We start from the raw sequence: 23,369 nt of genomic DNA, 5'->3' as shown, positions 1-23,369 counted from the left end.
CCACTTGAGCCACAGGGCCACTTCCGGCTTTTTTTCTTATGTGGTGCTGAGGAATCGAACCCAGGGTCTCAGGCATGCAAGGCAAGCGCTCTACCACTGAGCCACCTTCCCAGCCCGAGCTTTTCTTTTTCTTTGTGCCAGTAATGGGGTTTGAACTAAGAACCTGGGCACTGTCCCTTAGCATTTTCCCTCAAAGCTGGTGCTCTATGACTTGGGCCACACCTCCACTTCCAGGTTTTTTTTTTTTCCATTTTCTTTTTTGCCAGTGCTGTGGCTTGAGCTCAGGGCCACGTGGTCCTGAGCTCCTTTTGCTCAAGGCTAGCACTCTTCAACACAGACTTTCTTGCGTGGGCTGGATTTGAATCGGGATCTTCAGATACTCAGCCTCTGGGGTAACTAGGATTACAGGATGCCACTGGTACTTGGCTAATACTCAAAAATTTTTGAAGTGGGGGCTGGGAAGGTGGCTCAGTGGTAGAGCACTTGCCTTGCATGCCTGAGGCCGTGGGTTCGATTCCTCAGCACCACATAAGCAAAAAGAAAAAAGCAAGAAGTGGTTCTGTGGCTCAAGTGGTAGAGTGCTAGCCTTGAGCTGAAGAGCTGAGGAACAGCGCCCAGGCCCAGAGTTCAGGCCCCATGACCGGACCCAAAAAAGAAAAGATGACAAAAACACAGATGGAACTCATGCTAAAATAGAATTATTCAAACAATGGGGCACTACCTAGGTCTAGAAACATTGTTTAAAGGAAATAGAAAATAATTGGTTCAGTAAGGGGAAAAACCCAGAAGATGGCCCTAATCTGGAAGGAAGAAAGCTAGACTAGCTAGATTTGGGTGGCAGAGCTGGTGGATAGTGATCCTAGGATTGCAAAATTTGTGAGGGTACTAGGCTGTGGTCTTGAATGGATGGGTAGGATCTACAAGAGAAAGTAACTAAAGCTCAGAGTCAGGATCCTCAAGAAGTCACTAAATAACTGTTAGCCTGTCACTGGTGGCTCACACCTGTAATCTGAGCTACTCAGGAGTCTGAGATCTGAGGATCACCATTCAAAGCCAGCCCAGGCAAGAAAGTCAGTGAGATCTTATCTCCAATTAACCACCAGACAACAGGAAGTGGTGCTGTGGCTCAAGTGGTAGAGTACTTGCCTTGAGCTGAAGAATGAGAGACAATGTCCAGGCCCCAAGTCCAAGACCCACAACTGACCAAAACAAAACAAAAAAAAATAACAACTGTGTTTAAAGGTTTGAGACTGGCAACTTGTCACTAAAATGGGCAGAGCTTGGGTTCAGCAGGGCTAGGACTGGTAGTCAAGAATTGTGTATTAGGGCTGGGAAGGTGGCTCAGTGGTAGAGCGCTTGCCTTGCATGCATGAGGCCCTGGGTTCGATTCTTCAGCACTACATAAGCAAAAAGAAGAAAGCCGGAAGTGGCGCTGTGGCTCAAGTGGTAGAATGCTAGCCTTGAGCTGAAGAGTTGAGGGACAGCGCCCAGGCCCAGAGTTCAGGCCCCACGACCGGACCCAAAAAAAAAAAAAATTGTTAGCCAGGTGCTGATGGCTCCATGTCTGTCATCCTAACTACACAGAAGGCTGAGATCTGAGGATCATGGTTGGAAGCCAGCCTTGGCAGGAAAGTTCATTAGACTCTTATCTCCAATTAACCACCAGAGAACCAGAAGTGAAGGTGTGACTCGAATGGCAGAGCACTAGCCTTGAGCAAAAGAGCAAAAGAGCAAAAAGTTATGGAGAACAGATCCTAGAGCCAATGTAACCACAGTACTGTTTACTTTTCCCAAATAGACGCCAACTCCTTGAGCCACACCTCCAGGCTACACTGCTTCATTTTTCTGTGACTCAGTTTCCTCTTCTGTAAACCATTAATGTTGACGTATAATAGAGTGTGCCACAATCGTTTGTTGCTATCAATTACATTTCTGTTTCCCAGCCCCCCCGACCTAGGTCCTAAACTCTTCTTTGAAGATGTGGAAAAGCAACATCTAAGAACGCAATTCCTGCGAGTGACCCGACTTGAGTTCAGGTCAAAGGACAGGAAGGAGATTTAGTTGGTTTTAAAATCTCACAGCGGAGAGATTAAGTGAAGGGCGGGGTAGATGCCAAGGGTGGAGGCTTCCGGATCCCTGGACGGAAGGATGGCGGCCCTGGCCCGTCTGCTGGAGCGTCTCCTCTGGAGGACTCCGAAGGAAGAGGGGGCGGAGAAGGAAGACGAGGAGGCTCAGGAGGAGGAGGAGGTGGCGGGGGGCCGGGCCCCCGATTGGCCTCAGCCTCGTCCCGCCGTGCCGCGATGCTCCCAGCGGCCACACGGGGGTGCGGCGCCGTCGTGGGGCCTGCGCTTCGGGGCGAGCGCGGCGCAGGGCTGGCGCGCGCGCATGGAGGACGCGCACTGCGCCTGGCTCTCCATCCCCGGGTTGCCCCCGGGCTGGGCTTTCTTCGCGGTCCTCGACGGCCACGGCGGGACTCGAGCAGCCCGCTTCGGCGCTCGACACTTGCCGGGCCACGTGTTCCGAGAGCTGGGCTCGGCTCCCCGGGAGCCCGAGGGTGTGCGGGAGGCGCTGCGCAGAGCCTTCCTGAGCGCGGACGAGCGCCTGCGCGAGCTCTGGCCCCGGGGGGACCCCGGAGGCTCCACGGCGCTGGCCTTGCTGGTCTCCCCGCGATTTCTCTACCTGGCGCACTGCGGCGATTCCCGAGCCGTGCTGAGCCGCGCCGGCACCGTGGCTTTCAGCACCGAGGACCATCGTCCCTTCCGGCCCCGGGAACGCGAGCGCATCTACGACGCGGGTGGCACCATCCGCCGCCGGCGCGTCGAGGGCTCTCTGGCCGTGTCGCGAGCACTGGGCGATTTTGCCTACAAAGAAGCGCCGGGGAGGCCCCCCGAGCTGCAGCTGGTTTCTGCAGAGCCCGAGGTGTCTGCACTGGCACGCCGCGCCGAGGATGAGTTCGTGCTCTTGGCCTCCGACGGCGTGTGGGACGCGATGTCCGGGGCTGCCCTGGCGGGGCTGGTGAGCTCGCGCCTCCGCCTGGGCCTGGCCCCGGAGCTGCTCTGCGCGCAGCTCCTGGACACGTGCCTGTGCAAGGTCCTGGACGGAGGCGGGACGCGGGGTTGCACGTGTAGAAGGAAAGGGAGACGGGGATTGGATGGACAGACGGAAGGGGGTGGGGCTGGGTGGGCGTGGCTTCGGGGAGGGGCGTGGCCAGCATGGGGCGAGGGCTAGACTCCAGCACAAAAGTTAAGGTCTTGAATTCAAGTTGCATGTGTTCCCTTCCAGTATCAACACATTTGAAAGCCAGAAAACAGCCAGGCTCCAGTGGCTCATTACTCCGGAGGCTGTGAGCTAGGGATTGCTTTACGAAGCCAACCCTGGCAAAGAAAGCCTGTGAGGCTCTTATCTCCAATTAACCACCCAAAAGCTGGAAAGGGAAGTGTAACTCAAGTGCTAGAGCACCAGCCTTAAACAAAAGAAGCTCAGGAGCCGGGGGGCTAGTGATTCAATCCTGCAATCCTAGCTACTCAGGAGGCTGAGATCTGAGGATCACAGTTCAAAGCCAGCTGGGGCAGGAAAGTCCATGGGACTCTTCTCTCTAACCACCAGAAAACCCGGAGTGGCGCTGTGGTTCAAGTAGTAGGGCCCTCATCTTGAGCTGAAGAACTCAGAAACAGCGCCCAGGCCTAGAGTTCAAGCCTCATGACCAACTTTAAAAAAAAGAAAAAGGAAAGAAAAGAAGTTCAGGGACAGTGACCAGGCTGTGACTTCAAATCCCAGTATGGGGGTGGGGGCGAGGGAGGGAGGGAGAGACCAGATTGGCTCAAGTAGTAAAGCATCTACTCAGTAACTGTGAGCCCCAGAGTTCAAATCCCACTTCTGTTTACTAGAAAGCACAGGGGGCGGATCCTTAGATAAAGGACATGGCCCGCTATGACTAGGGCAAGGCTAGGACTGTAGAGGGCATAGTCTAAACCAGGCACATGATTGAGAAACTAAGGAGTCCGGCATAACCAAGTTGGTGAGGGGAAATGGAACACCAGGATTGGTGAGATGCCACCATATCTCTGAAGGCATGGAGCCCCTGGGCCACAGCCTTCCACCCTCTCCCAGCAGGCTCTTTTTCTCCACCCTATCCAGGGCAGCCTGGACAACATGACCTGCATTCTAGTCTGCTTCCCAGGAGCTCCAAGGCCCTGCGAGGATGCCATCCAGAGGGAGCGGGCCCTGGATGAAGCACTGGGCCACAGAGTGGCTGGTGAGCTAGCTGAGCGGGCACTCAGTCAGTGCCCAGAGGGAGGAGACCTGGCAAATATCTGCTTTCTATAACCTTTACCTCTTCCTCAGCTCTGTATGCCTCTGCGCAGAAGCCCCCCAGCCTAAATTCAGTTTTCAGGACTCTGGTCTCTGAGGACATTGTGGATTTACCTCCTGGGGGAGGGCTGCATTGCAAGTGAGTCACCCTGGGGTGGCATGGGGGGGTGTAGGAGAAGGATGGTCTCATCCTGAAGCTGGGCTCTCTTTTGCTCCCCCCCCAGGGCAGCCATCATAGCAGAAGCTTATTCTCGGCTCTGCAAGGCCTCAGAGGAACACTCAGAGGTAAGAATCCTCTGTCTTTTCGACCTTCCCACCACCTCCACCCCCTTCATCTTTTGCCTTCAAGGCCTTCAACAATGATAGGCTTGACCCCTGAGCTACATCCCCAGCTTCCAGCTTGTACTCTGGACTGTGTCCCTTAGGAACACATGATCCAGCCTACTTGTTGATGGGGATTTTGCTTTGGTTTTTCACTGCACTGGAGATTGAACTCAGGAGGAGCTGGAGCATGCTCGGCAGGAAACCTACCACTTGAGCTACTTTCCCAGCCTGTGCTGAGGAACTTGAACAAGGAGTTTGCCTCATCTATGCATACTAGGCCCTAAAGCACTATACTAGGTAGAAGGGGACACAGAGAACTGTGCATCCTCTCATTCCAAATAAGAATAAGGTAGAAAAGTGTAGGCAATATAATGAACAGTTCCTGAGCATGAATGCAGGGCAGAGATCACCAAGTCTTAGTCAAGAGAGGCCATCATTGGATGTGGGTAGCAGAGGAGATATTTGGAGACATCTGAAGATTCAAGAGTGGAGTAGAATAGAACATGGGTTTGGAGACAAGGGAGAAAGCTGGAATCCGGAGGCCCAATGACTTTGCACTGCAGAGAAGAGAGTTTACTTATCATATCGATGAGAGAGGGTTGCTGGTAATTGTTCAGCAGCAGAAGGAGGTATGGCAAGATTGAGTTGTCAGGGCCAGAAATTCAATATAACCAAGGAAAGCCAACCACGGAATTTACTGGGCTGTGTAATTGAGGACATTGGGGAGTTACAAGGCTACATCCAGTTGTCAAGATAGAAGACATTAGGAACTACTTTATTTTCTCAGAACTGGCTTCATTCCCATGTAGGGTAACAAAAATTGTCATTCTAGGCTCACATCCAACCTGCCTACTGTCCCCAGCGGAGACAGCTAGCTAATTCCTCCATAATTGATTTGGATCTCCAGATCACTCTTCATTGGCCACATTGAATCATGTGACTGACCACCTGCCTGTTTCTGATTGGGTAGACGGGTCACATGCCCAACTCTAGTCTTTGTGGTTACTGTCTACCCTAAGACAAGTCTAATGGACTGAGGATGTTGTCTAAGGTAGTCCCTCAAAACCAGAAGCCGGTGACTAATGCCTTTAACCCTAGCTTATCAGGAGGCTGAGATCTGTGGTTCGAAGCCAACCCCTCAGGACAGCGCCCAAACCCTGAGTTCAAGCCCCACAACAGGGAAAAAAACAAAAACAGGAGGAGGAGCTGGGCATAGTGGTGCATGCATATCTGTAATCCCAGCTACCAAGGAGGTACAAGCAGGAAGATTTAGAGTTCAAGGCCAGCTCCAGCATTGTTTCCAAAACAAAAGGAATAGTGTCATGCCTCACATGAGAACAGGGGTCTCATTCCTAAAGAATACTGGAAGCCTGGCACCCCTAACTATTCAAGAGGCCAAGCTCTTAGGACCAATATCCAAAGCCAGCCAGGGAAGGAAAGTTCTATGAAACTCTTATTTCCAGTTAGCCACAACAAACAAACAAAAGTCAAAACAAAACCGGAAGTGGAACTGTGGATCAAATGGTAGAGTGCGAGCCTTGAGCAAAACTGCCAACAGGAAGCATGAGGCTGAGTTAAAAATAACTTAAAAATAATTTTATTATTATGTTTAGTTTATGGGGCACTGAGGAATTGAATCCAGGGCCTCATGCATGCTATTATGCAAGCATGCTACCACTAAGCCACATTCCCAGCCTCAAAAAAATCTTGGATGGTTGGGTGCGGGTGTCTCAAGCCTGTGATCCTAGCTACTCAGGAGGCTGAGATCAGAGAATTGTGGTTCAAAGCCAGCCCAGGCAGGAAAAGTCCATAAGACTCTTTTTTTTTTTTTGGGGTCCGGTCGTGGGGCCTGAACTCTGGGCCTAGGCGCTGTCCCTCAGCTCTTCAGCTCAAGGTTAGCGCTCTACCACTTGAGCCACAGCAACACTTCCGGTTTTTTTCTTATGTGATGCTGAGGAATCGAACCCACAGCCTCAGGCATGCAAGGCAAGCGCTCTACCACTGAGCCACCTTCCCAGCTCTGTCCATAAGACTCTTATCTCCAATAAACCACCAGAAAATCAGACTGTAGTTCAAGTGGTAGAGCAATGGCAAAAAAAAAAAAAGGGGGGGGGGTTCTAGAAGGCCAGGTAGGTGCTGGCTGGCCAGAGGAACGCTGTTAACTCTCTCCCCATTTTGTGTTACAGAAGAGGCGGGGTGGACCTGGAATGACCATCAACTCCCACTCCAATGCAGACTTGGAGGCTTGATGTCTGTCTTTTGGGGACAACTTGATCAACTGGGGTTGACCATGGACATGAGGAAGAGAAGTACCCTCTCTTCCCTAGCTATGTGGAAGAGTGGAAGGAAAGCCAGCCTATGGAGGAACCTCACAAAGTTTATTTCCCCTTCTTCCTACTTCCTCTCAAAGAAAGTCTTATGAGAGAGGGGGAATTCCACCACCATCATTCAGACCAGAAAAAAAAAGCCAAAAAAAATCAACCAAATGTTTTTTTGTTTTGTTTTGTTTTCAAAAAAAATATTGAGGCTGGGAATGTGGCTCAGTAGTAGAGTGCTTGCCTAGCATGCAAGAAGCCCTGGGTTCAATTCCTCAGCACCACATACACAGAAAAAGCCGGGAGTGGTGCTGTGGCTCAAGCGATACAGTGCTAGCCTTGAGCAAAAGAAGCTCAGGAACAGTGCCCAGGCCCTGAATTCAAGTCCAGGACTGGCAAATATAGATAGATACATAGATAGATAGACAGACAGAAAGAGAACTGAACAGATCTTGAGAGATCAACTAGCTCAACAAAATTCTCTTTCCTTCCTAATTTCCTTTTCTTTCCCCCCCAGGCAAGACTTTAATAGCCTGGGCTGACCTGGAACTAAGGAACCTCCTGCCTCTGCCTCCTGAGTGCTGAGATTGCAGGTGTATACTACCATTTCTGGCTTCATCTGTTTTTTGAGGGAAGGTAGGAGAAAATTGTGATGTTAACTTTTTTATTTTATGTTTGTCAGTCATGGGGCTTGAACTCTGGGCTGGGGCGCTGTCCCTGTGCTCTTCTGATCAAGGCAAGCGCTCTATTGCTTGAGCCACAGCACCACTTCCAGTTTTCCAGCGGTTTATTGGAGATAAGAATCTCACAAACTTTCCTTCCCAGGCTGGCGTTGAACCTTGATCCTCAGATCTCAGCCTCCTGAGTAGCTAGGATTACAGGCGTGAACCACCGGCACCCAGCTAAGGTCATAGTCTCTTGAGTAGCTAGGATGACAGGTGTGAATTACCATTCCCTGGCTTATTAACTTTTATTTACATAAACAATTCAAAATATGGGCTGGGAAGGTGGCTCAGTGGTAGAGCACTTGCCTTGCATGCCTGAGGCCCTGGGTTCAACTCCTCAACACCACATAAGCAAAAAGAAAAAAGCCAAAGTGGCGCTGTGGCTCAAGTGGTAGAGCACTAACCTTGAGCTGAAGAGCTGAGGGACAGTGCCCAGGTCCAGAGTTCAGGCCCCACGACCGGACCCCCAAAAAAATAATAATAAAATTCAAAATATATTTTTTATTAAAAATTTTGTCCTCTACAAATATATAGCAGGCACCTATTGTGTACCAGACCCTATTCACAAGACTAAACCCAATTTGGCAAAAGAGGAGACCAACATGGAAAGTCATCTCAGATAGTGACAAGTGTGGTGAGGAAAATAAAAACAGGAGGATATGTATGATAAGAATGACTAAGGAAGCTATTTAAAATTTTTAATTCTCTGGGTTTGTTTCCTGTTGGGCTATATTGGGGTTTGAACTGAGGGTCTTGGGCTTGCTTGGCTGGCACTCTACCACTTTCTTGATATTTTTGGGCTCTAGAGAATTTTCTGCTCAGGTGGTCCTAAGGCTTGTGATCTTCCTACTTTAGTCTCCCAAGGACCAGGATTACAAAAGTACACTGACATGTGTCCTCCTATGGGCTGGTAGTTTTGCTCAGTGGTAGAAAACTTGCCTACCGTACAGAACGCCCTGGGTTCAATTCCCAGCACCCCTAAAGGAAAAAAAGAAGTCAACCAGACCGATGTCTTGTCTAAAATTTAGGTTTTTATAGAAAAACGCTTGCCAATTCCTGCTTATAGGGTAGGTGAAGCCTAAAATCTCACTTCTTCCATTTGTACATTTCCACCCATAGGAGAGAAAGACCTGGGTAGCAAAATCATGAGCGGAGTTCTCAATCAGTTGGACAGGCGTTTGTTGAGCTGCTATTTGTGAGCCTGATTGGGTTGAGTGCGGCCCCGACAAGGATCACGTCTAGCCCGGTTCCAAAATTACTCACAGCCTGAGGAGACACAATTATACCTCTGGTGCAGCGGGGTTCAAGGTCTCCCAGAGGGGGTGGGGGAAGGGAGCGGATTACTCAGTTCTTCAGAGCACCATTAAGTCACCTTCCCAGCCCGGCCTAGAAGGTGTTTCCCAGGTGGAGGAGGCCAGGGACCGCAGCCCGGGCAGGGGAGGCGGGTCCCACACGCCACCCCTGAGGGTGGGTTTGTACATCCATCCGGTGGCTTTCAGTGATCCGGGGCGTCGCACAAAAGATCATGAACCAGACTTGAGTCCCCACCTCCAGGTCTCACTTTACCGATTGGTTCAAAAAGCCCAAGCCCGCGCGGCGGGCGCGCCCCGCCCAGGCCAGGTGGCACTCCACACTGGGGGGCGTGGCCGCCGTGACGTCACGGGGCGGGGCCTGACGGGCCGCTGCAGAAGCTCCGCAGGGGTTTCAGGGTTCAAATCCCCCCCACCTCCCCGAGCCCCTGAGGCACCGACGGTGCCGGGACCTCCCCACCCCACCCGTGCCCTCAGGATCGCGGGGACCGCGTGCAGCTGGTGGGCGACACCAAGTCATAACGGGGCATGCGCGTGGGAGAGGGTTGGGAAGGTTTTATCCACGCAGGATTTCCCCCCCACACACATTTCCCTCCCTTTCCCCCCCAGCCAGCGCTGCACCCCCGGCCCGGCCTCACCCCCACCCCGCCCCGGACCCTCCGGCGGGGAGGCGGTGAGTCAGCGGCCGGCCGCGCCCCCTTGGCCCACTTCCTCCTCACCTCCGAAGAGGGGGGGTGGGAGGGGGGAGAGCAGGGGGCGGGGCCTCGCTTGCCCTCCCCTCCCCCTCCCCACTCACCCCTTAGTAACCCCTGCTGAATTAGCTGCGACCTGAGGAGAAAGGCTTCCTACCCGGGGCTTGGAAGGGAGGATGCTTAAGAGAGTATTTAGGTGTGTGTGTGGGGTCATCCTCTTCCCCCTGCCCCCCCAAACTGTGTGGAATATACTCGACCGAGAGGTGCCCGGGCGAGGGCAGGGCGGGAGGCGCGGAGCCGCGGCTGAGATCGCAGGTTCTCATAGTGGATCCATTGTCCTTTACTAAGTTTGCGCCTCACCCCGACAGTTTATTTTTTTTTCTCTGGGGGAGGGGAAGGTGAGGTCCAGGGTGCAACCCCCGCACCCCGCTCCGGGTGCTAGCGCGCTGGAGTGGGGGGGGGGAGAGAAGCGAGGAGACTTCCGCGTCGCGGTGCCCCGCGCGCTCCCCGTGCCCTCCCCACCCCCTCGCCGGGAGGCGGCGCGGCCCCTTTAAGGCGCGGGGCATTGTGGGCGCGGGGAGTGGAATTTTGGAAGGAGATGTAGCGAAGTACAGTAGTAGAGTAACATTGTCGCCGCCGCCGCCGGCCGGGGGGCGCCGCCGCACCCCCCCTTCCGCCGCCCCGAACCCGCTCTGCGAGCCGCCCGCTGAGAGAAGGCGCCCGAAGCCCCCCCTCCCAGCCCGGCCCCCGTTCCCGCCGTACCCCCCCACCAGGAAGCCGGACTCTATGGGGCGGGACCCCGGGGGACGCTGACGCGCGGGAGCCAGCCTCGAACCCCCAAACCTCCAGCCAGGGCCGCCCCGGAGCCCCGCCCGCGGGCGCGCCGCCCTCCGCGCAGCCATGAGGTGAGCCCCGAACCCCGATCGCTCGCTCCCCGCCCCGCCTTTGTCCCCCCCCAAACCCCAGTTCCCCTCCGGGCTGGAATTTGGGGGGTGGGGGGTGGTGCCCGGACTTGGGGGGGGGGAGAAACCTCAACTTTGGAGCTGAGCCTTCGGGAGCGGATCGTAAACTCTCCGCCGCTCGCGTCGGACTCCCCAGGCTTGGGGCGGGGCGGGCCAGGTTCCCTCCACAGCCCTCAGATTTGGGGGGGCCCCTGAAGACCTCCCCAGATTTTCTTTTTGAAAGACTTTGCCAGAGGACTCCCAACTTGGCCGAGGACTCCCCGGGGGAGTGGGGGGTTAGCTTGGACCGAGACGGGGTTCATACTTACCCCAGATCCCCCAGCGGAGACATCGGGAGGGGGGACTCGTAAAGGGGTGTCGGTGAGGGACACCCCAAGCTCTAGAAGCGACCCTGAGACGCAGAGCCTGAATTTCGGGGACCCCGTTTCCGTGGTGCTGGCACACACACACTCACACACGTCAGTGAGGGTCTGCGCTGCTTAACTTAAGGGGTACTTCTGGATCCCCTACATTTTTGGGGGTGATCCTATGGCACCGGGGAGACGGACCCGCGGGTCCAGGCGCAGACTGGCGAGGGTCTGTTTCGGGGACCCCTCCCCCGTCGCCCCGCACCCACGACAGTGCCCTGGGCGGCGCCCCGGGCCCGGGGCCAGGAGGGCGGCCCCCTCTCTCCCCACCTGGCGGCCCGCGGGAAGGAAGGAGGGCCGGCGGGAGGGCGGGAAGGAGGGGGTGCGGCAGCTGGGGGAGGGGGCCTTTGTCTTCGGACTCACCTGTCGGGACAGCTGGTTGGGGGGCGGGCCGGGACTCTGGGGCAGCTGCTTCGCTCGCCCGGCCCCCCCCCCCAGCTCTGGGATTGGAGGAGGTGCGGGGGGCGCTGGAAAGCTTCAAGGTCATGGCCTTGTGCACAACCCCCCCATCCCCTGGGACCCAGCCCATCTTCCCAGGAATTTAATCTGGAGGTGAGGGGCCCTGGGGACCCACAGATTCGGTCTTTTCTAGGACTTCCAGACTCACCTGTGGGCGGGGCCGTCCCCCCTCCTCATCCCCCCCCATCTCCCCTCCCCTGACCCCCATAATCCCTCCCTTGGGGCCAGCCCCTGACAATACTATCTCCCTTCCTCCACTCTCTCTGGGACTTCCTGCCCCCCAAGCCCCCGGCGTGGGGGGGGGGGAGACAGCCAGGATTAACCCCCTGGTATCCACAGCTGCCCTCTGCTCGTTCCCCCTGCGCCCCTGGCCTCTGCCATCTGGGTGGCACCCCAATCTTTGTAGGACCTCTGGTGAATCCCCTGACCCCTGCCTGCCCTTTTAGATGTCAGAGGGGCTGTTGGAAGATTCAGCCCTAGAGGACACTCACACACCCCGAGTCTGCCTGCCTGCTTCCCCCAAAGAAAAAGTCTGTAGGAAAAGAGGGGGCAGCACACTGACCCCAGCTCTCAGCTTTTTTTCTGGCCGGGTGCTGGGGACAGAACCCAGGGCCTGGCACATGGTGTACCCCAACTCACACTCCCCCCCACCCCACCCCCAGCCCTGTAACCTAGTGGCTGTCTTCTTCCTTCTCCCCCCCCCCCTTTCCCCTGGGGACGCCTCTCCCACCCTCTCCCTCCCCTCCCCCCCACCCGTTTCCGGTCCCTAGCCCCGGGGAAGGCGGATGGCGGATGTCCGACCGAGTTAGCACTGGATCGCTCACGGCTGAGACCGTAAAAGGGCAGGAGCAGAGCCTGGCCCGGCCTCCTGCCCGCCCGCAGGGGCCCCTCTGGCTGTGGCCGGGAGCCAGGTCTCCTCCTGCCTCTCTGATGGGGAGGACACCTTTGGAGAGGTGGGGAAGGGGGTGGGGGGAAGGGTTGTCTCTTGATGGACGCCTGTGGTGGACTCCTTTAAGAAGAGTTGAGACTCAAAACCAACTCCCTGTGCCTGTCTTTCCAGCTGGGGAAACTGAGGCTCAAAGAGAAAGGACTGGCTGGAGGGCCTTCAAATGCTTGAGTGATGTGGGAGGAGGCTGGGATGGACAAATTGCTGTCTGGTTTGGCTGAGGGACAGTCCTGGGGGCAAATGGAAGGGAGGATAAGAAAAAGATGGAAAATTACAAGATATGGTGCTCTCCCACACTCTCTCTCTCTCTCTCTCTCTCTCTCTTTTCCTTCCAGTTTGACAAATATTTGCCGTATCCCGGAACTGGGTTCTGGGAAGGCTTTGAAAGGGGTCAGAGGTCTGAGAATCTCTAGTGAAAAGGATTCAAGAAGAATTTGAGTTCCTTTCTTCTTACAGAATAGTGGAATACTGTTAATTTTTGTTTAATGGTGAGACCTTAAAAACCAAACATCTACTCTTGGCCAGGCACTGTACTTGGTGTTTGCCTTTGTATAATTCCTACTACGATCCTAGGGTAGATTGTTTGACAATCTTATGTATCAGCCTTCCTTTCCCTCCCCCAGTTGACAGATGGACCAAGTGCTGTGGTACATGCCTGTAATCTCAGCAATCATGAGAATCTTAATTACCTTCTGTGTTCACTTAAAGGAAACTGAGGCTCACTAGGAAGGAGACAGTGGAGCGGAAACCACACAAGCCCTGCAGGCTCTAGATCATTCCCTAACCTGAGTTGCTTCAGAGAAAATTATTTATAGTTTAGGAAGGTGTGTTTGTCACAAGGCTGTGGTGTAAGGAGGCTATGGGGTAAGTTGTGGGGGTGGGGAGTGAGGAAGGGGGGAAGGGCAAGACCAGAATCTGGAAGGCTTCTGTTACCTGTAGTCTCTGGGCTTGATTACCTCCAGTGATGGGAGGCTCACCCCTGCTTCCTATCAGGACGCTTATGGAATGTGTGATAAGTGTCAGGTTTTTGGGTTCTGTCCATTCTTCATCCTTACAGCAAGCCCAGTGCATTCTAGTTTCTAGAGCGGAAATCTGAGATTCAGAGACAGCAAGGGGGTAGGAGGGCTGATTCCTGGGCTGTCTGGGGATTGATACTTTCTCTTATAAGGTAGAAGTGAAATGTAGGAGATTACTAGATTTCACCTCAGCCCCCTTACTTTCTGCCTGTGGGATTTTCCACTCCATCTTAGAATATACTTCTGTTTACTTAAGTAACAAATTAGTTTCTTACAGGTAATTTTAGCCCAGGATTTTTCTTTTTTCTTAAAAAAAGGAACAGCCAGGTGTGATGTACACCTGTAATCTAGCTATGGGAAGTGTGAGACCTGAGGATCACAAGCTTTTATTGTTGGTGGTGGGACCTGAACTCCGGGCCTGTGCACTGACCCTCAGCTCTTTAGCTCATGGCTAATGCTCTACCACTTGAGCCACAGTGCCATTTCTGGCTTTTTCTGCTTTTGTGGTACTGAGGAATCAAACCCATGGCCTCATGCATGTAAGGCAAGCACTCTACTACTGAGCCACCTTCCCAGCCCAGATCACAAGTTTGTTTGTTTTTGGTCGGTCGTGGGGCTTGAACTCTGGTCCTGGGCGCTGTTCCTCAGCTCTTCAGCTCAAGGCGAGTGCTCTACCACTTGAGCCACAGCGTCACTTCCGGTTTTCTAGTGGAGATAAAGAGTCTCACGGACTTTCCTGCCTGGGCTGGCTTTGAACCTCGATCCTCAGATCTCAGTCTCCTGAGTAGCTAGAATTACAGGCGTGAGCCACCAGCACCAGGCCCAGATCACAAATTTTGACACCAGCCTGGGCTATGGACCTGGCCAGGACTCGGGTTGTGGACTCGGCTGGAGGGTTGGAGTTGCTTACCTAGCCTGCTCAGGGCCCCAGGGTTCAGCCCTTACCACCACAGAGATTTCACCACTCTGTCTTAACTTCCCTCTTCCCTCTACCCCCCTCCCCCAAAAAAGAAAAAGGTAAGAAACAGCGTAGTTGTTGAAAAGGGTAAAAGGATGTGAAATGTGTTTCTCCTCAGCCCCCAGTTCCTCTCAGTCAGCCATACTCAGGAGAAAGCTCTGTGTAGCATAGATTACCATTCTGTCCAAATATATCCTTCTGACCTTGTTATTTTTTAAAACTGCTTTTTTTTTGTCTTTAAATTGTGTGTGTGTGGTGTGTGTGTGTGTCCTGAGGCTTGAACTTGGGGCCTACGCGCTGTCCCTGAGCTCTTCAGCTCAAGGCCAGTGCTCTGCCACTTTGAGCCACAGCCACACTTCTGGTTTTTTAGTGGTTCAAGGGGGGATAAGAGTCTCATGTATTTTCCTGCCTGAGCTGGCTTTGCACCTCGATCCTCAGATCTCAGCCTCCAGAGAAGCTAGGATTACAGACATGGGGCACCAGTGCCAAGTTACATACTTACTTGGCTTTTGTTGTTAGTGTTCCTTGTTTAAGTATTTTTTGCTTTCCCACTTGAACCACAGTTTTGTTTCTGGCTTTTTGCTTGTTGATAGGAGGCAAGAATCTCACCTTTCTGCCCTGGGCTGGCTTTTGAAACAGTGACTTTTCAGATCTCAGCCTTCTGAGTTGCTAGGATTACAGGTGTGAGACACAGGTCCCTGGTGTCAGAACTTGGGCCCCTGTCTTTCTTGGTAGCTGGAGTTTTGGGGAACAGGAGAGCCTTCTTCTGGCTGCTGGATTGGGCTCCTAAAGCCCTGGAAGAGGGCAGGACAAGCCCAGGGTCCCCAGCCACCATCCAGTGAGTTCTCCATCCCACCCTCTGCCTGGCTAGGGCAGGGCCACCCGAAGGGACAAAGTGCAGGCAGGGTGGCTCAGCGATTAGCCTGGGCACCTGGCCACAGTCTGCCCTGGGTGTGGGTGAGAGGTGTGGGTGGGGCCTTCACCCTGCTCTGGCAGGGGGCACTGGAGCCTGAAACAGCCCCTCGAGGCTGTGCTTGGTTGGAAATAGCACCTGAGGTTTGGGGAGGGCCCACGCAGTTCTGGGTCTAAGCCAGGTAGCACGGCCTCAGGGCTTTACTTTACCCAGCCAGATAGCTGTGTGACCTGAGGCCCTGTACTCTATGTCTCTGGGCCTTGGAGGCTGCCCTCACCTGGGCCCAACACAACTGGGGCCCTCCTAAAGGGCTCCAGTGGCAACAGGTTGGTGCCCTGGGAAAGGGGTGACTTGGATGAGATACCTGAAGTGTACAAAGTTGGGGTATCAGGCTCAGTCCCTTAGCCAGGGACCCACAGCTGGGCCTGCTTCGGTTCTTTCCCTGTCCCCCAATTCTCACTGATGGTGTCATACCCCAGTTCCCAGGGCTCTCTGGAGACAATCCTTGTGGGGTGTCATGTCTGTCCCCCGGAAACGTTCTGACCACCAGCTTCTTCTTTTCAGAAACAAGCTGGGTGGGGGTGGGGTGGCTTTCCTCTACTTCCCCTGTCTGAGTGACCTTGGCCAGGTTACTTCCCTGTCTGGGAGCCTAGTTCCTCCTGGGAGAGTGGTAGTGGAAAGCCATGGAACCTTCTAGAAGATCCTATGGGATGTAACTGTGCCCCCAGGGAGTAGGGTGGCTGGGGGTCACCAGGGGTCAGTCCCTGGGCCTCTTGTTTCCTCATCTTTCCTGAATTGGGAGCCATGTGACTGTTCAGTCTGGAAAGTCAGGGAAACTGAGGTCAGAGAGGTCCATGAGGGCAGCAGCTTAGCTGGCTCTCTCCTTCCCTGTCTGTTTGGGTGTCTGTCTCTGGTCCAGTTTCTGTCCACCGTGTTTTGTAAGCAGTAAGGCCACAATCGTCCCAGGTGGCCGTGATTACAATCACGTGCTACATTGTCTGGCCAGTCCCAGCTCCCTTCCTCACCCCTCCATGGACGCTGGCACTGTCCTTGTGTGTCCCAGACAGACCCAGATAGAGATGCTGACTGCCCCGTCCCCCCCTTTCTCTTTTCTCCCTTCAGCGAGACAGTTGTGTGTTCGAGCCGGGCCATGGTCATGCTGTACGATGACAGCAGTAAGCAGTGGCTGCCCGCAGGCACGGGTCCCCAGACCTACAGCCGGGTCCAGATCTACCACAACCCCACGGCCAACTCCTTCCGGGTGGTGGGCCGCAAGATGCAGCAGGATCAGCAGGTACAGGCGCCCCCCCCTGCCTTCCCCGTCTGCTGCAGCCCCCACCCCTACACCGGTCACCCCCTTACTCCCTCTTCTGCCCCTCCCAGGTGGTCATCAACTGTGCCATCGTCCGAGGTGTCAAATACAACCAGGCCACACCCAGCTTCCATCAGTGGCGCGATGCCCGCCAGGTCTGGGGTCTCAACTTCGGTAGCAAGGAAGATGCAGCCCAGTTTGCCACGGGCATGGCCAGTGCCCTGGAGGCCTTGGAAGGTTAGCCTTGGTGGGCGTGGCCATGGTGGTGGGCGTGGCCATGGTGGTGGGCGTGGCTTCCATGGTAGAACAGCCAGTCTAGCCCTCAGTTCAAAAGGCAGCCCTGTCAAAACAGAGATATGGGCAGGCACAGGGTGCTCCTAGATGGTGGTGTGGGGCCTGAACAGTGGCTCTGCCACTTTGGGCCTCAGTTGTACCCATTTCTAAGACAGCTAACTTGTTGCTTGGGTGGAAAATTCTGATGAGGATTTCATGGGCTTCTATGTACATGCATGCAGGTGCCTGTGTACAAAACTCATGATGCTTAAGGGGACAGGACACCTGGTGACCTGTGTACATTCACAGTCTGTGAGATCGAGTCTCCCTAGGCTTTTCTTAGGTGTTGATATTAAAGTCTCTCCAGTGGGGATTTGGGGTGTTATTCATCAAGAGTGCACCTGAAGTTGGAGAGAGCCGGAAATGGAGCTGTGTCTTGAGCAGTAGAGCACCAGCCTTGGGACAGCACCCAGGCCCTGAGTTCAAGCTCCAGGACATAGAAAGTGCACACACACTGAGAAGTCTCCAATTGGCATCTCTTACACTTAATTTAATGCATGCACTGAAAGACATCTGGGGGTCAGGTCAAATGCAGGCTCTGGCATAGGACCAGGGTGGCTGGCCCAAGGTTCTGCATTTCCCATTAACCCCCTGGAGATGTCAAGAGGAAGGACCCTGAAGATGACCTTGAGTCTGAAGGCCTGAAAAAAAATCACCCAGCAGAGGGAGGAGTTTGCTTCCTGGGTCACTGTCAGCCCTGAGGGAGGGGCTTGCTCTGTGGGCGTGGCTGGAGCTTGGGGAAGAGGCCCTTTGCCCCTCAGGTTAGGGCCACAGGGCAAGGATAGTAGTGAAGAGCCTAGTCAGCGGGGACGCAAGCTTGTTCCTACAGGTTCCAACCTACATAGCTGAGGGGAAGGGGCTGGGGGTGGGCGCAGTGATGGATGTCCCTGTCCTGAGGTGTCAGAACAGTGTCCGCTTTGAGAGCAGCTCAGGTGACAGAATTGCTTCTGAGTGAGGGTGTCGGGGTCATCCCCAGAAAGCTCAGTGCCCTCTGTCCTCACCCCAGCAGGTGGGCCTCCTGCCATCCAAGCACCACCCCCCTGGTCAGCCCAGAATGGCCCTTCCACAGAGGAGATGGAGCAGCAGAAAAGGTGGGAACCTAAACTTTTTGCCCGAGTTCTAGAATGTTCTAGAGCCACTGGAGTCCAGGACTCCCACCCCCCCGCCCCCCGCCCCTCCAGCTTTCAGTTTCCAGATTTCCATCTTGCAAAGGGAGGTGAGAAGCAAAGATTTCAGGTTAGGCTGGGAATATGGTTTAGTGGTAGAGTGCTTGCCTAGCGTGCATGAAGCCCTGGGTTCCATTCCTCAGTTACCACATACACAGAAAATGCTGGAAGTGGTAGAGCGCTAGCCTTGAGCCAAAGGAGCTCAGGGACAGTGCCTAGGCCCTGAGTTCAGGCCCCAGGACTGGCAAAAAACAAACAAACAAAAAAAGAGTTCAGGTCATCTTCTCCCCTCAACTCTTCCTTCCAAGGGGTTCAGGAAACTCCTGGTGTTACAGGAACCCCAAGCAATCAGGTTTTCTTGAGATTTAGCCTGCCTGCTCACATCCTGGTCTCTCAGGACACCCCTCACCCTGGGAAGGCAGGCTTGGGTGGGGGGATGGGCAGTGACCCTGGGCCACAGTATGGCCTGGACTAAGGGCTGTCCCTCCCCCACCCTCCCCAGGCCCCAGCTGGGTCAGCAGGAGCACACAGAGCGGCACATGGAACGCCGGGTGTCCAATGCAGGTGAGGCACAAATGGGGCCTGGAGCTGGTGGGGGGGGAGGCAGTGCTCCCTGGAGGAAAGGGGGCTGAGCTGGACAGGGAGGGGGAAGGGGGGAGGCTGTCTCTTTGAACAACCCCTCTGTCTGTCTTATTTCAGGAGGCCCACCTGCTCCCCCAGCGGGGGGACCACCTCCCCCTCCGGGGCCGCCTCCTCCTCCTGGTCCCCCCCCACCCCCAGGCTTGCCCCCCTCTGGAGTTTCTGCTGCAGGGCATGGAACAGGGGGAGGCCCACCCCCTGCACCCCCTCTCCCTACAGCACAGGGCCCTAGTGGTGGTGGGTCTGGGGCCCCCGGCCTGGCCGCAGCCATTGCCGGAGCCAAACTCAGGAAAGTGAGCAGGGTAAGAAGCTGGAAATTGTGGGGTGTGGGGGGGACAAGGGAGGAGGGCCTGAGGGGACCAAGGGAGGAGGCCAGCCCTTAAGCCCTTCCTCTCTTTAACTTCTCCAGCAGGAGGAGACATCAGGGGGGTCCCTGGCCCCCAAAGCTGAGAGTGGTCGAAGCACAGGTGGGGGGCTCATGGAAGAGATGAATGCCATGTTTGCCCGGAGGTGAGCCTGAGCCCGCCCCGGTTCTCCTGGGCTTCACATGGGTGGGGGAAGCTAATCAGATTCATTGTTTCTTTGGTTAAGAGTTACCTTATAGAGCTGGGCGCCAGTGGCTTACGCCTGTAATCCTAGCGACTCAGGAGGCTGAGATCTGAGGATTGCGGTTCAAAGCCAGCTCCAGCAGGAAAGTCCATGAGATTCTTTATTTCCAATAAACCACTAGAAAGCTGGAAGTGGTGCTGTGGCTCAAGTGGTAGAGCGCTCGCCACATCCGGTTTTCTAGTGGTTTATTGGAGATAGGAGTCTCTCGGACTTTCCTTTCCAGGCTGGCTTTGAACCGAGATTCTCAGATCTCAGCCTCCTGAGTAGCTAGGATTACAGGCATGAGCCACCGGCGCCCTTAGCTTTCTTCCTCACAGTTGATGCTCTGCCACCTGAGCCCCAACTCCACTTCTGGCTTTTTGGTGGTTCTTTGGAGATAGAGTCTCCCAGACTTTCCTGCCCAGGTTGGCTTTGAACCACAGACTTCAACTTCCTAAGTAGCTAGTATTACAGGCATGAGCCACCAGTGCCTGGCTTCTTAATATTTTTAAGCTGTTCATCCCGTCTTCCCTCATCCCACCCCCAGTGCTGGGGAGAAAAGTCCTATCATGCCAAGTTTCTTGGTGGGGAAGGGCTGTTGAACAGTTCAAGTTTGACCTTGCTTTTTTTTTTCTCCTGCAGAAGGAAAGCCACACAAGTTGGGGAGAAGACCTCCAAAGACGAATCTGCCAGTGTAAGTTAGGGGCCCTGCTTCTCCTGTGTGAATTAGGGGGTTGCATCAGGGTAGGGGTCTTGAGGAGGAAAGGGTGTGTGACAGACAGGGTTGGGCTGACTTTGAACCTGGAAGAGGAAATGAGCAGCGGGGCTGGCTCATGATAGTTTTTATTTCCCACCAGCAGGAGGAGCCCGAACCCAGAGTCCCCGCCCAGAGTGGTGAGTGAGAGAGCAGTGCAGTTATAGGAACTACAAATCCCAGAATGCCCTGTTCTCAAAACACTCCCAGAGAGTCTTAAACTACTGCTGGAGGAATGTAGTCTCCTGAGGGGGGGGGGGGGCAGCTCATCTTTTTGGTTTGTCTCCCATCCCTTAGAGCCTGTGCGGAGACCCTGGGAGAAGAACAGCACAACTCTGCCAAGGTGAACCATTGATATTTGGGTGCCATGTCCTCCCCTTCAAGAAAAAGTTAGATTTGTGTGATGTGTTAAGTAAGAACATAACGGGACCCTAGGATGGGAAGTGCGGCAGGAAGAGCTCACTGATGGCACTCACTCTTCCAGGATGAAGTCAGCGGCTTCCTTCACCAACTCTGAGACCCAACCCTCAACGCACAGCTCTGGTGATGAGTCAGACCTGGAGAGAGTGAAACAGGTAGCTTGGGGGAGGGACTTCCATCACAAAAGGGAGGAAGAAGGCAGATCCAGGTCCAAAGCCTGACCCAGTGCCCTCAGTGGTCTCAGAGAAGGCTTAGAAGATACCACATCTCCCTTCTCCAGTGCCTGTGACAGACATTAGGAATCTTGCTGAGTGCCCAGAATCCTCCTCAGCCCAGTGGCTCCAGCCGCCCATTATCTATCGGAATTGACAGGAGCCTAAGATGCATTTGCCTGACTTGGTACTGGAAATTCTCCAGTACGTCCCCACCCCCCAGGATCTTGAATTCACCTATAGAATCTAATGGTCATTGTGTGACCTTGGTGGTAACCAGCTGTGTCACAAACTAGGTATGGGAAGGTATTAGTCTTCAGCCTTCCTCTGGTCTTTCAGCCACCAAGAAAGGGAGGAGGGGGCCTTGAGATGTTGTTCCATAGTACCCCACCCCCCAGACCCCTTGATTTTTTTTTTTAATTTTTAATTTTTTTTATTTTTTGCCGATTGTGGGGCCTGAACTCAACCCGGGCACTGTCCCTTAGCTCTTCAGCTCAAGGCTAGCGCTCTACCACTTGAGCCACAGCACCACTTCCGGCTTTTTCTGTTTGTGTGGTGCTGAGGAATCAAACCCAGGGCCTCACGTATACAAGGCAAACGTTCTACCACTGAGCCACCTTCCCAGCCCCTTGATTGTTTTTTTTTATTTTCAGGAGCTTCTGGAAGAGGTGAGGAAGGAGTTGCAGAAAATGAAAGAGGAAATAATTGAAGGTGAGGTGATTTTGGTTCGCTTATATATTTATCTTTGAGGCATCCTGGCTGTCTTGAAGAATCTGGTTTGGAAGGAAAGGGGGAAGAGACAGGTCCTGACCTCTTGCCTTTCCTTTGCCTTCCAGCCTTTATCCAGGAACTGAAGAAGCGGGGTTCCCCCTAAGCACAGGAACCCAGAAAACCCTGTTTCTCCTTTCTGCACACCCCGCCGGTCACCCTGCTTTCCCTGCCTCGACTTGACCTGGAATTGCTGAAGAATACACGGGAATGCATCTTCTCACCCTTTCTCCTCCCCCTCCCTCCCCCAATCCCACTTGGAAATTTTCAAGGGGGTGTGGCTTCTCCAGCACCACGCCCATACCTATATTGGCTGCTGATTGGCTGGGGAGCCTTCATCCTTTAGTCCCTCCCCCTCTGCCATCCCCTTGGGGCTGGTTCCTCTGCTGGGGATGTACCAAGTAACCCCGCAGTAAGGGGGAAGGAAGAAGGGAATTTGATGTTCCCTTGTTCTAGATTCACTTTAACGCTTAATGCCTTCGATTTGTTTTTGTCTTTTTTTTTTTTAAGAAAAAGAAATATATATATATATATATATTTGGGATTGGGGGGAAAGGGAAATTTTTTTTCCTTGGTTTTGATAAAATGGGGTGTGGGAATTTTTTAATGCTATTGGCCCAAGATTGCCTCAAATGGGGCAGCTATTTAAGGGAGGTGTTCCAGGTTGGGGACCCTTCCATCTCCTCTGCTCCTTTCCCTTTTCTATGAGGAATTCAGATGCTGAAACTTTTTGAAACCTCCGTGGTTTTTTGTTTTTGTTTGTTTTGGATAGGGCTCAGGGTCCAGGCCATTTTTTTTGTCCCCTTAGGGACACTAGGCCATTTTTTTTTTGGTCCCCTGGGGAGACTTGGGGGGCAAGGAGAAGGAGAGGAGGCTCCTTGGCTTCTTGAATACAAGCCCTTGCTCAATAAACCTGCCGTTTTTATAAGCTGAGATCTATCTCTTCCAGTGCACATGCTCCAAACCTATGCCACCCTGGGGGAGGCCAGAAACTCTCAAGTTCCTTGGTGGAATTAGCATTCCCTAGCCTCAGTTTCCCGACATGCTCCCAGGATGGCTACCCCTACTTTTATACAAAAACCCTCCCGCTGCTTTCCTAACTTGAGTACCTGTGCGCCGTTTATACACAAGGTCCAAAGACAATTCCTTATCCAAAGCTCCTTTAATTACAAAACATTTACAATCTTAAAAAATAGAATTGGGAAGACACAGAACTCGGTGGCATCCACTTTGGAGACGCGGTGGGGTGGGGTGGGCAAGTCAGGCAGGTGACAGGGCTGGTGGGTGGGGAGGGGGGGGGCCCTGAAGGTGCTTGGGGAGCCAAACTGGGTGGAAGTTTATGGGGATCCCTGAGTTAGGAGAGCAGGGGGGGCAGCGAGGCAGGACACGGGGAGCCCCCAGGGGAAGGGAAGACGAGCCCGGGGGTCCCCCTATTCTGTCTAGCCTGCCGGTTGGGGTGCACCCTGGGCCCAGGAAGAGGGGCTGGCGTGGGGAGCCCCCTGCATTTGGGCACCTTGGTGAATGAAGAGCCAGAAGCCAAGGCAGCGTTCCCTGCGGTGACTGGGAGGGGGCATTTGCGCTGCCAGGCGCGCTGGGGTAGGAGGGGCGTAGAGGGGAGGGCGGGGCCAGTGAACTGGTGTGGGCGGAGCGTGCACATGGGGGGGCGTGTCCTCTGCCCGGTACACTGGTGTGGGCGGAGCGTGCACGGGAGGGGGCGTGGCCGCTGCCAGGCTTGCTGGGGTGGGAGGGGCGTGGGCCAGAGGGGGCGGGGCCTGCGCCGGCAGGGACCCGGCTGCGGGACCTCAGTCATCGCGCTCCCCCGGCTGTGGCGGCGGTGGC

General features: G+C 54.4%; 2 protein-coding genes across 3 annotated transcripts; both read left to right on the top strand.

Annotated features, from left to right (window-relative positions):
* Window positions 1-2,148: 2,148 nt before the first annotated feature.
* On the top strand, window positions 2,149-7,014 carry Ppm1n (protein phosphatase, Mg2+/Mn2+ dependent, 1N (putative)). Its single transcript, XM_013032676.1, has 5 exons — window positions 2,149-3,090; window positions 4,138-4,255; window positions 4,345-4,450; window positions 4,536-4,596; window positions 6,822-7,014. The coding sequence occupies exons 1-5, from the start codon at window positions 2,149-2,151 to the stop codon at window positions 6,882-6,884; spliced, it is 1,290 nt and encodes a 429-aa protein (XP_012888130.1). The 3' UTR covers window positions 6,885-7,014.
* A 3,262-nt stretch (window positions 7,015-10,276) lies between these two features.
* Vasp (vasodilator-stimulated phosphoprotein) lies at window positions 10,277-22,463 on the top strand. 2 transcript variants are annotated; one of them, XM_013032728.1, is made up of 13 exons: window positions 10,277-10,582; window positions 16,461-16,632; window positions 16,722-16,887; window positions 17,993-18,074; window positions 18,652-18,713; window positions 18,849-19,090; window positions 19,198-19,298; window positions 20,019-20,070; window positions 20,234-20,270; window positions 20,428-20,473; window positions 20,615-20,705; window positions 21,416-21,473; window positions 21,599-22,463. In XM_013032728.1, the coding sequence occupies exons 1-13, from the start codon at window positions 10,578-10,580 to the stop codon at window positions 21,634-21,636; spliced, it is 1,152 nt and encodes a 383-aa protein (XP_012888182.1). In that variant the 5' UTR covers window positions 10,277-10,577; the 3' UTR covers window positions 21,637-22,463. The 2 variants fall into 2 exon arrangements, with proteins under 2 accessions (XP_012888182.1, XP_012888181.1); XM_013032727.1 differs by lacking the exon at window positions 10,277-10,582 and adding an exon at window positions 12,421-12,458 and having other exon boundaries at window positions 19,201-19,298; window positions 20,237-20,270.
* The last annotated feature ends 906 nt before the right edge of the window (window positions 22,464-23,369 follow it).

Source organism: Dipodomys ordii, unplaced genomic scaffold, assembly GCF_000151885.1.
Source record: "Dipodomys ordii isolate 6190 unplaced genomic scaffold, Dord_2.0 Scaffold156, whole genome shotgun sequence".
NCBI lineage: Eukaryota > Metazoa > Chordata > Mammalia > Rodentia > Heteromyidae > Dipodomys > Dipodomys ordii.
Note: the sequence above shows the minus strand (reverse complement) of the source record. Positions and strands in the feature narration are given on the sequence as shown.

Coding starts and splice junctions, on each gene's coding strand:
- Vasp (XM_013032727.1), top strand. CDS start 12,436: ATGGGGAGGACACCTTTGGAGAG. Junction 20,071..20,236: donor CCAAAGACGAATCTGCCAGT/GTAAGTTAGGGG, acceptor TCCCACCAGCAG/GAGGAGCCCGAACCCAGAGT. Junction 20,271..20,427: donor CAGAGTCCCCGCCCAGAGTG/GTGAGTGAGAGA, acceptor CCCATCCCTTAG/AGCCTGTGCGGAGACCCTGG.
- Ppm1n (XM_013032676.1), top strand. CDS start 2,149: ATGGCGGCCCTGGCCCGTCTGCTGGAGCGTCTCCTCTGGAGGACTCCG. Junction 3,091..4,137: donor TGGACACGTGCCTGTGCAAG/GTCCTGGACGGA, acceptor CACCCTATCCAG/GGCAGCCTGGACAACATGAC. Junction 4,597..6,821: donor CCTCAGAGGAACACTCAGAG/GTAAGAATCCTC, acceptor TTTGTGTTACAG/AAGAGGCGGGGTGGACCTGG.